General features: G+C 34.4%; 1 protein-coding gene across 1 annotated transcript in view; it reads left to right on the forward strand.

The window, feature by feature from the left end:
- Positions 1 to 14587, forward strand: part of HPSE (heparanase) — a 30699-nt gene extending 16112 nt beyond the window's left edge. Inside the window, exons 4-12 of the mRNA XM_006907587.2 lie at positions 346 to 519; positions 2263 to 2431; positions 2763 to 2810; positions 3291 to 3384; positions 3942 to 4048; positions 5120 to 5234; positions 8004 to 8122; positions 9184 to 9330; positions 13164 to 14587. Of these exons, the coding sequence (XP_006907649.1) occupies positions 346 to 519; positions 2263 to 2431; positions 2763 to 2810; positions 3291 to 3384; positions 3942 to 4048; positions 5120 to 5234; positions 8004 to 8122; positions 9184 to 9330; positions 13164 to 13323 (1133 nt within the window). The 3' untranslated portion in view covers positions 13324 to 14587. The remainder of the gene's footprint in view (positions 1 to 345; positions 520 to 2262; positions 2432 to 2762; positions 2811 to 3290; positions 3385 to 3941; positions 4049 to 5119; positions 5235 to 8003; positions 8123 to 9183; positions 9331 to 13163) is intronic.
- The last annotated feature ends 1053 nt before the right edge of the window (positions 14588 to 15640 follow it).

Below are 15640 nucleotides of genomic sequence, written 5' to 3' on the forward strand. Positions count from 1 at the left end.
ATGTTCACTATGATGGTCTGGCTTGCACATGTCGAGGGCCAGCTATGCTGTCATTCCCCCAGTTCACCTGAGGTCACTTGAAAAAAACCCTAGGGCCAGAGCAAAGCTCCTAGTACCTTCCATAGGATTTGATTCAACAGTTGAAGCAAATGAAATTACGCTGACTTTTTTTTTTAACTCGCCAGTCCACTTTTGTTGTCTTTTATTCATAATTTTAGTCACTCATTAGGACAAAGATTCCTTCAGTTTAACAACAGAAATAGTAAATCATTATGAAGGGCAAATCTGGAGGCTTCACCCCTGTAGTGCTGCTCTAACCATTACATTGCAACTTTTGTCTTTTAGGAAGCTCGGTGGATATACTGTATACTTTTGCAAATTGTTCTGGATTGAACTTGATCTTTGGTCTAAATGCCTTACTACGAACAGCAGATTTGCAGTGGAACAGTTCTAATGCTCAGTTGCTCCTGGACTACTGCTCTTCCAAGAGTTACAACATTTCTTGGGAACTAGGCAATGGTAAGTATCCCTAGAAACTTAATAAGGAGATTGCCCTTTGGCATTATTTGTTGCTACAGACTAATGGATACAGACTATTTCTCAAATATCCATTCTTTTTAATATTAGTAAATACACTTCTGGCCGAGCTCATCCATACAGTGCACAACAGCGCAACTTTTGAAATTGCTTATGGCAGAAAACTCCTTTGTATATCCCAGAACCTATTGCTAATCCAAGTTTATGTTATGTTCGAGCTGAGGACTAAATGGAACCTGCAATTTCCACAGGTCCCAGGTTCCCTTAGGATTTTCAGGGTCACTTAGGCCTATTATGCTTGGCAGGCTGGACTCAGCAAAACTGTAAAGCAGGCAGTTTGCTTTTACCTTCCTAATCCTTTCTTTGTTTCTCAACTCGTCAGTTAATCTCAGCAACTTCATCACAACCCTCATGATATGCTCAAGCTTCAAATTCCCAGATTAGAATCCTACCTGGATCAAGCTCCTGATTGTCTTCTTCAACTCTTTTTTGCAAGGAATTTATAAACTCTAACTAAAGTGCTAATGGTTTGTCACATTCATTCAAATGTATTTATAATGCTTTCCTCACATATCAGCCAATGGAAATGAAGATAAAATGGGAAATGAGATGCGGTTATATAACAAGCACATACTATATTCTAGGCACTGTTCTGCACACTTAATAAGTATTAACTTATTTTCTCTTTATAACCACCCTAAGGTGGATACAATTATGACCTTCATTTCAGAGATGACAAAAGAAGCACGAAAAGGTTAGCTCTATAGTTGTGTGATGCTGGGCAACCTCTAGTTAGGGTACTCTTAGAGAAGTTATGGTTTGAACGCAGGCAGCCTGGCTCTGGAGCAATGTCTCTGCTCTCTTGAGGCTCCCATTCTAGAGGTAGGGAGCCAGACCAACGAGAAAATAAGCAAAGATATAATACATGTCTGTAGTGGTATGTGTTATGGTTAAGTCTAGTAACAGATTTGGGGACCAGTTTGCCAGGGGTAACGGGCAAGTCAAAGCACAGAAAAGAGAATAGAAAGGTCAAGACAACCATTTCTTAACTAAATGCTAAACAACTTTACAACAGCAATTATATAAATAATAGGTCATCCTTACACACCCCTACCTATCTCTATTCATTCCTCCCTCCCTCCCTACTTTTCTACCCTACCCACCCCTAACTCCTGCTCTCAGAGTAAGATAAAATAGTGATATCATTATTTTTTTCCCTTCCCTGGGCTGAATTTGTAAAGAGAAGGTCTGGTTTCTGTGGTGGAGGTGTATTTGGGAAGTAGATTGGACATTTTCTTTGCCCGCCTCCCATCTCTTCAGCTTTGCTACTACACACTCACCTGCACATATAATTTATGAGTAAACATTCTCACTGAGACTTTTAATTGTAGAAATCGGTTTTTAAATGTCTTCCCCTAACCACAATCTTTTTTTAAAAAAAAGCAAATTAGGTTATTAAATAATGGATACAGACTATTTCCCAAATATCCATGGCTTAATACCTCCATTATTAATCACAAATTGTTTTTAATATCACCTCATACTTCAGTTATATAATTCAAATTTTTGTTTTTCTGGAATATCTTCTTTATAACTAGACAGTTTCCTTTCCTTGACTTTGTATTCTAAGTTTTTGTAATTTGAAAAATGCTCTGTTGCTTTTATATGCTGCTTTTAAATAAGAAATTTCTAAGTAGGTGATTACTTTGAGAATTGCTCTTTCAGAACCTAACAGTTTCCAGAAGAAGGCTGGTATTTTCATTGATGGATTGCAATTAGGAGAAGATTTTATTGAGTTGCATAAACTTCTAGGAAAATCTGCTTTCAAAAATGCAAAACTCTATGGTCCTGATGTTAGCCAGCCTCGAGTAAAGACTGTTAAGATGCTGAGGAGGTAAGAGCTCGAGGAAGCAGAACCACTTTTCTTAAAAGTACTATTTCTCTCTGGTGAAGAACTCTCATTCGTCTGCCTGTTATTAAACGATTTGCTGCCTGACTAGATGGTTTACCAAAAAAGTTAACATTGACTGGCTCAGAATACCAAGGATTTGGGGGCAAATGGCACCAAAGATAAAATTTGTATCTGCATTAGGAAGTTTGTGTTTGCATGATCCTAAAGTAGTAACCAGCTCATTTCTAAGAAATAAAACTCTTGTGTGTATGTTGTGCATATAAATTATGTATATGAGAATTAAGTGATAACCTAATAGATTTTTTTGTTCTAGTTTCCTCAAGGCTGGGGGAGAAGCGATTGATTCAGTTACATGGCATCAGTAAGTATGTCTCCTGCTCTTTATACTGGCTTTACTTACTACCTAGTTTTCAAAATATTATTCCCATTTAATTGCTAATTGACTTTATAGTTGAAGTAAGAAACAAACTGTGTCTCAAGCAGCACGGTACTATAATTTTAATATGAATAAAACAAAAATTTTAACTTACTTTAAATAATGTGGTGGTTTCTACAAGATCAACGCACACTATCATTTAACTCATGGAGCGTATAAGTAGCTAAAGCCAATATGCTTGCCAAAGGACAGGTAAGCCACAAGTACCTGTACTGGTGACTGTGTCTTCTCAAGACAGAGTAACTGATCCCCTTCCATCTTGGTCTCTCCTTAGTAGAACTTCTGCCTTTTTTTAAACAAGGGGTGGAAAGAGGTAGGAAGGAGAGCAAGTTTGGCCAATTAACTTAAAAGCAAAAAGTAAAGGTTGTTTTTTTTTTTTCCCTGAATATATTTTGAATAATTAAGCTACTACTTAAATGGACGAATTGCTACCAAAGAAGATTTTCTAAACCCTGATGTGTTGGACACTTTTATTTTATCTGTGCAAAAAATTTTCCAGGTAATAGTCTTTTTTTTTCTTTTTTTAATGTAAAACCAGAGTCTTTATTCTGTAGTTTAGCCAAATTATATATATATATATATATATACACACACACACATATATATGCATATGTAATTTATATATATAATTTATATATATTATGTGTATATAATATATATGTATAAATTATATATATATATAATTTAGAACAAAAAATATAAAACACATTTATGCATTTTTCTAATTTTAGAGAACAGGCAGTAGGTCTTATTCACCGCTGCCCCCCTTAGTATTAGGTCTTATCCATGTATGTTGATTAGAAATTAAAAATATTTCTAATAACCTTTTGGCAGAATTAACTTTCAGATGCCATAAGAATGAGATTATTTACATTCCTTTCACACCTAGTATTCCAATAAAAGTAAAGTGCCCAAGAACTAAATGACTGTGAATATATTTTGTAACTATATCGGACAGATGGATCTGGGAATACAAAGTTTTGAATGTCATTAATCTTCAACACCGTAATCAGTCACTTTGTTTGCAGTTACCATGGAGACTTTCCTCTTCCATAGGTTGTTGAGGAGACCAGACCCCACAAGAAGGTGTGGTTAGGAGAAACAAGCTCTGCATATGGGGGTGGAGCGCCCTTGCTGTCCAACACCTTTGCAGCAGGCTTTATGTGAGTGAAGCAGCATTCACCTCAGGGACCAGATGCAGCATGCTCTTATTCTATTTGGTTGAGCTAGTTCAGCGGCCAAAACTCTTATTAAAGATGGTTTCTGAGCCTCAAAATTCGTTCTAGATTTTGCAAGAAAATGACTTCCTAAAACTTGACGGATACCTTTAACATGTGTCCCAAATTAATCATTGTATGAATGAATTGCTTTAGAAGTTTTATTCCTTAATTATGGCCCAGAAACATGCCAAGAATTCCTCTTCTAAAGAAGTACATTGGGAAAAAAAAGAGAGAGAGGGAGACAGAAAGAGAGAAAAAAAGAGAGAGAGAGAGAAAGTACATTGTAAAGGAATGCATCTAGAACCTTGTCTCTGAGAAGGACACATATAGTACATGTACCTACCCAGTATTTATAAATTGCCAAGAAGCCCAGTATTTATGAATTCCCAAGAAGTTTAGAGCCTGAAATATGAGGGGCTACCAATGAATTTAAAGGTTTCCATTACGACTCCATTAACACACTTAATCTCTAGTTCCATATCCTCGCATAGAGACTTATTCTCTTTCCTCTTCTACCCTCATTCTTATAAGCCCAGAATAAAGCATACAGAGAGAGGCATGAGGAGAAAAGAATGGAGATGTTTATTTTACCATTAACTAAAGATGGGGGACAAGAGGTGTCCATAAATGTTTAGGTATGATTCTACTTATTTCATGTTTTACTACTGCTGACTACCAGCAACTTTGTAGTCTTTAGATCTCACATGGAGATGGGGTGGGGGAGGAATACCCCAAAAGCCAAGGAATAACTGTCTAATTGCAGATATTGTCTTACCCTGAAGGGGATTTCCATGGCATGTTAACAATCTAGGGTTTGTTATCTTGCAGAAGTGTGGGGATATGTGAAGGCAAGAATAGTTTCCATTTCATTTGAATGACTTGTTTACAATTAATACCACTTTTCTGGTTTCTTGTTAATTCCCCCCACATAGATGAATAAATCAGAATAATATATAATTAGATTGATTTATTTTGTTTTCTAAACCTGAAGAACGCTTGGTTTCACTCTCTTAGGTGGCTGGATAAATTGGGCCTTTCAGCCAGAATGGGCATAGAAGTGGTGATGAGGCAAGTGTTCTTCGGAGCTGGAAACTACCATTTAGTGGATGAAAACTTTGAACCCTTACCTGTAAGTGACCATTATTTTCCTACTGCTGTGAGTAGATTAGAATAGGTTGAGGGCCCCTTGTATTAACTCCCTACGAACAGTCAAGCCTCTCAATAAATTCAATTTTCTCAATAAGTAACCAAGTCATGGAAAGATGAATTGGAGAAAATCTTACAGATCATCCATTCTAACATTTTTGTGTCTCAAGAGAAGAAATTGAGACCCAAGAATAAAGTTTTTTAGTGTGGACCGTTTGGGTCAAGGTGTCATTTGAAATTTTATGACTCCAGTTTTACAAGATATCAAACTTGGATCAAAAAAATGTTTTACAGTGTAAATCAAAGTTAAAATTGCCTATAGTATCCAGAGCTTTAATACTTTTTTATGTCATGAAATCATAATTTACCTTACTTTAATATATGCTAGTACCATGTATTTGTACAAAAATCTCACCCTAAAAATTGGCTATTTTGTTAATAATCTTCAAAATACTTATGAATAATATCTCATTTTCACCATACCTTTTACTGAGTCTGGTGCTAAATTAAGAAATATTTAGACAGCCTTTCTGTCTAAATAGCCACCTGAAAGATTAGATAGATAGATAGATAGATAGATAGATAGATAGATAGATAGATAGATGATAGATAGAGCTGCGAGAAACTTAAAAACCTTGATTTTTATAGTCTAAAATGTCATTTGAGGATATCTGTTTTCTAAAGATAATTCCTAAGGAAATTAGGAATATTATAGAAAAGCTAAGAAAGTTTGCAGAAAGCACATATCAAAATATAAACTAGGCTTTTGTGCTTTGTAGATAGATTTCCCAACAAAATGGTTTTAATCTATAGTGGTCCAAGCTCATGGAGCACACTGTTCATAACTTTTAGAAAATTCTCTTAAAAATGCCTTTGTACAAAGTGGAATCTCTTTCTTGAATATATTATGAACCATTTATAAAGTTAAACCAAATATAATTTCATTAGAGAAATATCCAAAATCTGTTGCTGGCCCTTTCTTAATTGGACCTTTAACAAGGAAGGTAAATAAGTAGTTTCTACAAAATTCACCTTGAGTACACTGTGTAGAAATTAGCCCGCTTATCCTGTCATCCTTTGTAAATTAGTGCCAGCTATTTGTTGTGTTATTTAAATCTCCTCAGTGCCCACACATAAATCTTTAGCTTAAGAACCATTTGTATATGGGCTAAATATACTTCTTCCTCAAGGTTCACAGTCAGCTAGAAAAACTTGCAAGAATAAATGGTACGCTTGACACCTGGAGGATCCAAGAGAATCTGCCTCAAATCCATTTTACGTGTCTGTTTTCTTATTCGATTTGCGTAACAATCCTGGAAGGTGGCAAGGCAAATAACTTAGATCCATTTTTCAGATGAGGAAGTTCAAATTGAGATGAAGACACGTGACTTGTTGGAGGTCACACAGTTGTCCTATATTACTACTGGCTCCACAGTCTGTATGCTTTCTACCCTTCCAGTCACTGAACCATGCCAAAGTTATGTCTTCTTTGAAAACATTTCATTGAATCCACTCTTGTCTCAAGTGAAAATTTGAATTTAAGCAGAGAAACAAAAGCTGTTTGACCTGTTAGGTCTAACTTTCCCTCAACTCAAGAAGGAAAAGTTGGAGTATATGTTGAGTTAGTTATTTTAAAACTTATTATTATGGACAATTTCAAAGTAGAGAGAAAGCGTATGAATCCCCAATCTTGTTTAATCTATAATCTTACCCACTCCTCACCTCCCACTTACTGGATTACGTTCAAGCAAATCTCAGATGTATCACTTCATTCACAAATATTTCATTATGTATCTTCTTTGTAAAAACATAACAAAATGTCATTATCAGAACTTAAAATATTAACAATAATTCTACAATATCATCAATTATTTAGTCATTGTTTCACATTTTCCTTATTGTCTCAAATGTTTTTAATAGTGTTTTCAAGTCCACAAGGTCTACATATTGCATTTGGTTGATATAAAAAAGTGTATTAATCTTTAAGTTCTCCCTCTCTCTTTTTTTTTGTCCTTTGGAGTTTATTAAAGAAACCAGGTAATTTGTTTTAATATTTCTCACATTCTGGATTTTGCTAAATTTATTATTCACATGTAGTATTATTAACATGTTCCGCTGCCCCCTATATTTCTTGTAAACTGGTAGTTAGAACTAGAGGAATGACCTTATTCAGATTTTGTTTTGTTTTGTTTTGCAAGAATTCTTCACTAACTGGCAATGTTATATGCTTCCATCAAGAGACATGTAATGTCCGATTGTCCTTCTTTTTTTGACCTCAATAGCTACTAGAGATGATTGTTGCCTGATCTATTACTTTATTAGGGGGTTATAAGCTTTTAAAGAAAAATATTTTAATCTCTTAAACAGATAGAACTTTTACTTTAAAAAGTCGTATGTATGTATGTATCTAAAAGTTCTGCTTTGAGCTTTGCTTTGAATTCTTGGATGTCAGACAGCAAAAAATATTTAAACTAACTCTGAACCATGAATTGTATTCTTGAGTTACATCCCCTAGCAGGCATGGACATCTGAATTGTGGAAACATAGTCCTCCAGTGATAAAAAGCAACATACAAGATATTGCCCTAGGATTCATGGGTAACACGAACCAAAAGATGAATCCTATTTAAATACCTCTAGAATAACAATCATAGTCTTTGTAGAATAGCTATTTGCTTCACATTGTTTTTGTTAAATAAAGAATTAAGTAAAGATCTATTTTTGTCCCTCCCCTTTCCAACCACCACAACTAGGATTATTGGCTCTCTCTTCTGTTCAAAAAACTGGTGGGCACCAATGTATTAATGGCAAGTGTGAAAGGTCCAGACAGGAGCAAACTTCGAGTATACCTTCACTGCACAAACATCAACCAGTAAGTATGCAACACACTCTTTACCACCCAACAAGTTTTAATTAGTAAGCACATAACTTCCTACTCTAATGCCCTGTTTTCCTCCATCTATCCAAGGGGTCTAAGCTATGTCATTGTTTTTTATGTCCATATTCATTCCATATTCATAGCGATATGGTGCCAAAGTCTAACTAAAAAATAAACAGCTTAAATATTAGCATTTGCAGTCCGGCAAATATTTTTACAATGATTTTAATTGTCATAATCTATAATAGAAATACACTCTGAATTTCAATAAATAAGGAATAGTACAAATGTATTTTAATATGAACAATTACTTCATTAAATGACTGAGTGAATATAGATATTTATATGAATGAATAATTATATAAATATACTTATGCCCTTGTATCAAATCTGATAAATTTAATAAGGAAGAAGAATTAAAAGAAGAACAATAATCTTATTCTCAAAAGTTTCGACCCAATTTCTAGCCATAGACTTTTTGTAGTCCAGTGTTCTGGTAGGATGATAGTAAAATACTAATTCTAGCTAAAATAGCCACCTACCTTATCCAATTTCTGGTGAATTGGAACTCTGGATAGCGAGGGCCCCACCAGGAAGAAGTGGGGGAATAGTTTGGATGGACAAATTCTGAAAAGTATCAATAGATTTATTTTTCTTGTTTGCTTCACTCTTTTCAAAGGGCTAGAAAAAGCCCCTGTTTATACTGTTTATAATTTGAATTCACATGAACCCACGAAGTTCACTTTTTACCATTTAACCTTTCTTTGTTGAACATGATGGGCTGAGGCGCTTCCTAGCAACTCTGCTTGGCAAAGCGACAAAGGTCTCAGAGTGCTCTAGCCTGGAAAATGGTGGTATGAAGAGCAAAATCATGTTTTCAAAAAGGACCACATCAGTATTCTTATATTATCATAAATATAAGGATAAAAAGGAAGGATAAAAAGAAGGCCCATCATCATTATAGATACTTAGTATCCACAGTTATATTTGTAATCAAATTTTTAATTGCTTAAATTTAATAAATATTTTTATTGAATTAGTCTATTTGCTTTTAGCCCAAGGTATAAAGAAGGAGATTTAACTCTGTATGCCTTAAACCTCCATAATGTCACCAAGCGCTTGCAGTTACCATATTATTTATTTGACAAACAAGTGGACAAATACCTTGTAAAACCTTCAGGACCTGATGGATTATTTTCCAAGTGAGTAATTTTTCTTGTTCATTTCAAACTTTCATAAACACCAAATGTCTTGGTGTTTATCAGAACAGAGAGTATTGATAGGGAGAAAAAGCAAGTCAATTATTTGAAATCTGACAATTCTTAATATTCAGGAAGTTTATATATGAATACTTATTAATACAGCTTTAACTTACTCTGAGAGTCCAAAGCAGAAGGATATGAACACAAACTAGCAGTTATCTAAGGAATAGTTTGCATTTCAAAACGACTTGATACATCAAGACCCACTCAATGCATTTAGATGATTTGCTCTAAAAAGATTTATAATTCTTGGTAACACTGTCACTAAAGCAAAATATACCTATATATAATTGCTATTAAAGGCATGGTGGTTGGTGTAAAATATTATACTATGTGAGCTTGGTATGATTCTCTTATAGATTAAAGTAGTTTTCATTAGTTAGAGGAAGAAAAAAAATGGCCAGAAATGTACCTTTTATGTGGATCATTTAAAGTTAGTTCAAACACATTTTGGTTTTAAAAGCCATGTCTTATAAAAGATCATATTCAACAGAATATCCAAGAATGACTATGAGCCTTGATGAGTTAGGCACACAAACATTGTCAGATTTTTGTCCAATATGTGTTAGAAGGTGCTCTCTTCATCATGACTATTCTCACTTTGGAACATAAAAAATTAAGAGTTTACAAAATTCTCACCATCTCCTCCCATCTTCGTAAGTATTATATGAGTGATATTTTCAGTGACAATTAGCATCATAACCTGAAAGAGGACAGTAAGCATGCTTTCTCCAAAGTCCTGCCCCCCATAGAAAAGCATTATTAACACTGGATACCATTCCTTTATTTTTCCCTATGCTTTATTTTACTATAACTATAATCATAAAACTTCTCATGGAAAAAAGGGAGAGGGAACCCACAAATTTTCCCAAGTGTCTTTCCATATATAGACATTATAGACATTAATAGAACTGCATGTTTTATAAAATACCTTGGCTTACTCACCCATTTTTTTCTACTGTTTAAACCTTTTTCCCCTTGTCATAAATAATACATGTCTGGGTAACAGATACTTTCCTCTATTTGGGTTCTGACTCTTTTTGAAATGGGTATTTTTAGCATATTTGTGTCCAATGCTCATAAGAGAAAAGCTTTTCTGAAGTAATTGAATAATCACTATAGAGTTGGAAGTGTCTTAAGAGATCATTTTAGTCTACCCTTAGATAGGTGGTGAGGACATTGAGCTCTGTTTAATTCCTCCTCTGTTGGAGCTTCCAGCCTCTTTGGTGGCTGTTATATCTGGCAAGGATAAAGTGAGGCTCTCTGTGCCTTTTCTCTGCTGCTCTTACTTTTGTTCTCTAGGGCAGAGGTTGGAAACTATACCTCATGCCTGTGGACAAGTTGGTTTAGAGGATTTTTTTTTCTTTTTCCAGTAGGGGAGACTGACATTCACTCTTTTTATTTTTAATTAGTTGTCAACATTTAACAGTTGACAATTACTAAAATATCTGGGTTTCTAGCTTTTCTTTAAAAATGGGTACTCTAGCAACTCTGGGCTTGTTTCCTCAACTAGATGGAGCTGAACTGGGATTGTGTACTTTAGACAGGTCATTCGGCTTTTTATTTCTCTTTTGTCCCTATGTGACCCTGTTATCTTATGCCTGTCCTACTGCACTTGCATATGTAACTTCCTTGGCCTTTGTGGGTATTTGAGTTTGCTACTCTTAATCTGAAACAATGCCAGATAACTCATTTTCTCCAGAATAATTCTCAACTATTTGAAAACAACTGGATTGTCTTCCAGCTCTATTTCATCTGAAACTTCACAAGCATGTCTTCTATTTCTTCATCGTCATGTTGCTTACTTCAAAATATGAAACAAGATACTACCCTCAAGTAAAACCCTAACCTTATTGCCCACCCTGATACAGAAATAATCAGCATGCTTTAAGCTTACACTCCGTACACTGGTAGCATCCTTTAGCTGTATATATAGCTGATTAAACAATATAGCCCGATGGTATTAGTATTTTGCCCATGTTTAGGCATCTTAACCCACAGCAGAATTAATTTACAATGATTAGATTTACATTTAAACTCTGTAGCCTCTTCAAAAGTACTTCTGAAACATTTTGGTGTACCCTTGTTAATGATCCTCAATGTCATGCATAATAGCTCTTACTGTCATGTAGAGATGTTTTCAAAACCTATTTCTGTTTGTGGTTTCCTGGTGATGGTCATGGCATTTCCTCCTCGAGCTCATCTAAAAACTGATGTGATACAGGCATGAAAGCAAACCCTGGTGCATGTGGACTAAGTACAAACGCAATGCAGGCTGTTACCTGCCAGCACAAACGTGGGCATCTTATTGATGTTTTAAGGTACAAAGCCCAGAGCTGGACCTCTAATCAAGGTTAAATGGAACCCAGTTTTTCTGCTGACTGATATTTAATGAAGATAAAGTATAAGAGATATTTAAAAATAGAAACTTTATAATAATGCTAAATTAGAAATGACCAAATATGTAACATTAGGCCATAACATAAGTAAATAACTAGTATACTCACACCATGGAATCCTGTGCAGCCTTTAAAATGATGTAATGCTGTGAGCAAATATTTAGATGTGATAAGGGAAAAAGAATCTAGTTTAAGAGACTATGTATAATATACCCATTTTGTTTAAATTAAAATACATATGTATTATGCATGCGTAGAAAAGAGATGAAGGAATATACATCAAAATATTAAAAATAGTTATAATAATTTAACAGGTTGCTTTTGTTATGTTTATTTCTGAATAATAATGGTGATAACACTTTTGCAGTGCTTGCTACATGCAACGCACCATTTTAAGTGTTCTACATATATTACATGAATTACATATATGACATACATATAACTCTGACTTTAACTAATCTTCTAAATTTTCAACAATAAAAAAGTGCTAACTTTTTTTCACAATGTTAAAAGCATTTGAGAAAAAGATAATTTAAATTCCATAATTTAAAATTCCATAATTTAAAATTATAGAAGTAACTGTAGAACCAAAAGGAAACTAAAGCTTTCTTCATGAGCTCTTGTTTATATTGCATTTGTTGCTGTGAACATGCATCATTTGATTTAAAAATAATAAATGTGCATAAGAAATAACATTTGTGCTTAACATTTTCTTCCATTTTTTGACTTAGTTTTGAATTTGAATTCCAATAATGAAATGCAAAAAAATAAATAAATAAAACAAAATTTTTGGAATCTATGGTTTAACCAAACAAAATCATTTCTATTTCACCACTGCAGTATACATTCTACCAAAATATCTTAACAATATAAGAAAATGAATGCATATCTCCTGGGGAAGGGGAGTTAGAAGATTATGGCCATAGTTACAAGTAGGAAATTTCATTGACTGTCATTTTTTAAGTTTGTAAAATTTACATTTTATTCTATATATTTGCTTTATATAAAAATGTTTTCAACTATTTGCTATCAAATAAAATTGCCACAAATCCAGAAGTTATGTCATATTTATCCTTTTTATTCTTCCATTCTATTGCCTAGTATAGATTACATGTATTCCCTTTTCTGTAAAGGGCCAGATAGTAAATATTTCAGGCTTTGCAGGCCATATGGTCCCTGTCAAAACTATTCGACTCTACCAAAGTAGTTTAAAGATCATCTAAGTCAAATGCCTAACTGATATAGTGTTGAATATAGTTATGTAATATTAGCTGCTACAAAACATTTTTTTGGTCTTAAAAAGATCTTGCAACTTTTATAGAGAAGGTGGAGCATGCAAAACTTCACTAACTTGGACATCTTTCCATTTTGCAGATCGGTCCAACTCAATGGTCAAACTCTGAAGATGCTGGATGATCAAACCTTGCCAGCTATGACAGAAAAACCTCTTCGCCCAGGAAGTTCACTGGGCTTGCCAGCTTTCTCTTATGGATTTTTTGTTATTAGAAATGCCAAAGTTGCCGTGTGCACTTGAAAATGAAAGGCATATGCTAGCCCTGAGATTGAATTTTCAAGTGTATTGATAAAAGGAAAGCAAAAATCAAGCTGCAGGAAAGCAAGCAGATACATTACAAATCACCTCGTGGGAACTTTGGAGGCACCGGGACACTCTCAGTGCTATATAGCACAGTATATTGTTTTCTCTAAGTAGACCACTACAAATAATAATACCTTATGCCAAACACTATGCCTGTACTTTGCATGTACTATTTTTATTTAAGCTTATTTAAAATGTATATGAATGCTCCCAATACAGCCAGGATGCAAGTAAGTGAAGGATATATTATTAGTTTTAAGAAAGTGCTTAGTTGTTTTTATTTTAAAAAACAGTTACTAGAAGGCTGTCAGATTCTTTCCTCCACAACCTTCAAATTGTTTATAAAAGAAGACCATCTCTTTGCACCTTAACAGTGAGCTAGATTCAGCTGCTGCTTCTCTTCTCATATAACTGAAATTGATTTGCCAAGAGGAAAAATTTAATTTAATATATTATTACCATCTGTTAATGTTTATTTTTGTTCTACCTTCAGTTCTTGTTTTTGTTTGGAAGCTTTTGGCTGCAAGTAACAGAAAACCCTGATTCATATGGCTTAAACAATAAGGACATTCATAATCACAAATAACAAGAAGTTCAAACGGGGTAGGCTCCACAGCTCATATGTCAGCAGGGAACCAGGTTCTTTCCATCTCTGCTCTGCTACCTTTAGTATTGGCTTCATTCTCAAGCTGGTAGCATGATAGGTGTAGCTATTCCATTCAGACTTGGAAGCATCTGGAGAAAATAGATGAGCAATTTTTCTGTGTCTCCTTCACAGACTTGAACCCTTTCACAGAGGCTCTCCAGCAAACCTCGCCTGGTATTTCCTTATGTCTTATTGGTTAGGAATGGGACACATGGCCATTCTCCCAGTGACTGCCAACATCAATAAGATTCTTGTAATTATCTGCTAGTAATCTTTTGGAATGGAGAGTGTTAGGAAGTTTGTAGCACTGACCTCTACAGTTCTGTGCTTTTATCAGTGACAGAATGTATTATTTTCTCCTGTATCTTAATTTTTAGAAATATAATCCTCTCTATATTTATGCCTCTATGAATATTGTCTGAATTAAATTGGATTACGTTTATAAGGAGCTAAAGCTAGAACTTAAAGTTTGGATGTTTGAATACCCTTAAATTTTATATGTAAGTAGTTTTTACATTTTCACATTTGAAATAAAAGCAATTTTTATAACCTCAACATCACCTGATTATGCTTTTAATAAAGCTTAAGCCTACAGATCCTTACATTTGGAAGGCTTATTTTTCTTCACTGTGTTGTTTACACCTCCTATTTTTATTTGTCCTTTCAGTCTCCCTAACGCCAAAAAAGTTGACTTTGAAGAAAAGAGATCATCAGGTACAAACACAATTTTTTCCCTCGGCATGTAGATTCAATCATGATCAAAGTCTTGTCCTGTCTGGTTTTTTTTTTTCCTGTCTTCACTGACATTTAATAAATTCAAGGTATAATTTTCACTTGTATATTAATAATAATCATCATCCTCTCCTAATTATTCTGCCTGACTTTGCTTAAAAGTCTTAAATGGCTTCCCCTTTCTTATAGGCACACAGGTCCTCCATAACCTGGCACCTGCCTATTTCTTCCACCTCAGCTCTTGTCATTCTCTCCATAAATTCTGTTTTCCACCCATATAATGGTTGAGAAGTCTGAACATACAGCCTCTTTTACCTTTTGCTTCTGTACCTTTGGTGCTGCTCCTTCTGCTCTCTACTTGGCCTATTCTAACTCTCTTTTCTATACGGCAAACTTGCACATTTACTAAGACCCAGCTCAAACATCAGTTCCAATACCTCTCCTATCATTCAAGTAGCTCTAATTATATTTCTTTGCTCCTATAGCTGTTTAGACATTTACCATGACACTTACAATGCATCTTGCAATTATGTGTATAGATACACATAATTGTATCTATATATATCTTTCTAACTTCACTTTAAGCCAGTAAGAAAAAAGTACAATATCTTAATCATCTTTGTATTCCCTGTGCTTAGCATATTTTCTGGCCCACAGTAGCCACTCAGTTGTTTCTTTAATGACAGAAAAAGAACATTCAAGTTTGAAACTAGCTTAGGTATTTTGATTTTGTATATACAGAAAAATTTAATGATGTTTTAAACCTGCAAATGTATTGTCTGCTAACTTTAAAAAGTCTTTTAAAAATTATCTCTAGTGAGCCCTTACTGATGGTGAATGGTTATATGAAGACTGAGGGCATGGTTATGTGAAGAA

This window comes from Pteropus alecto, unplaced genomic scaffold (assembly GCF_000325575.1).
Source record: "Pteropus alecto unplaced genomic scaffold, ASM32557v1 scaffold161, whole genome shotgun sequence".
NCBI lineage: Eukaryota > Metazoa > Chordata > Mammalia > Chiroptera > Pteropodidae > Pteropus > Pteropus alecto.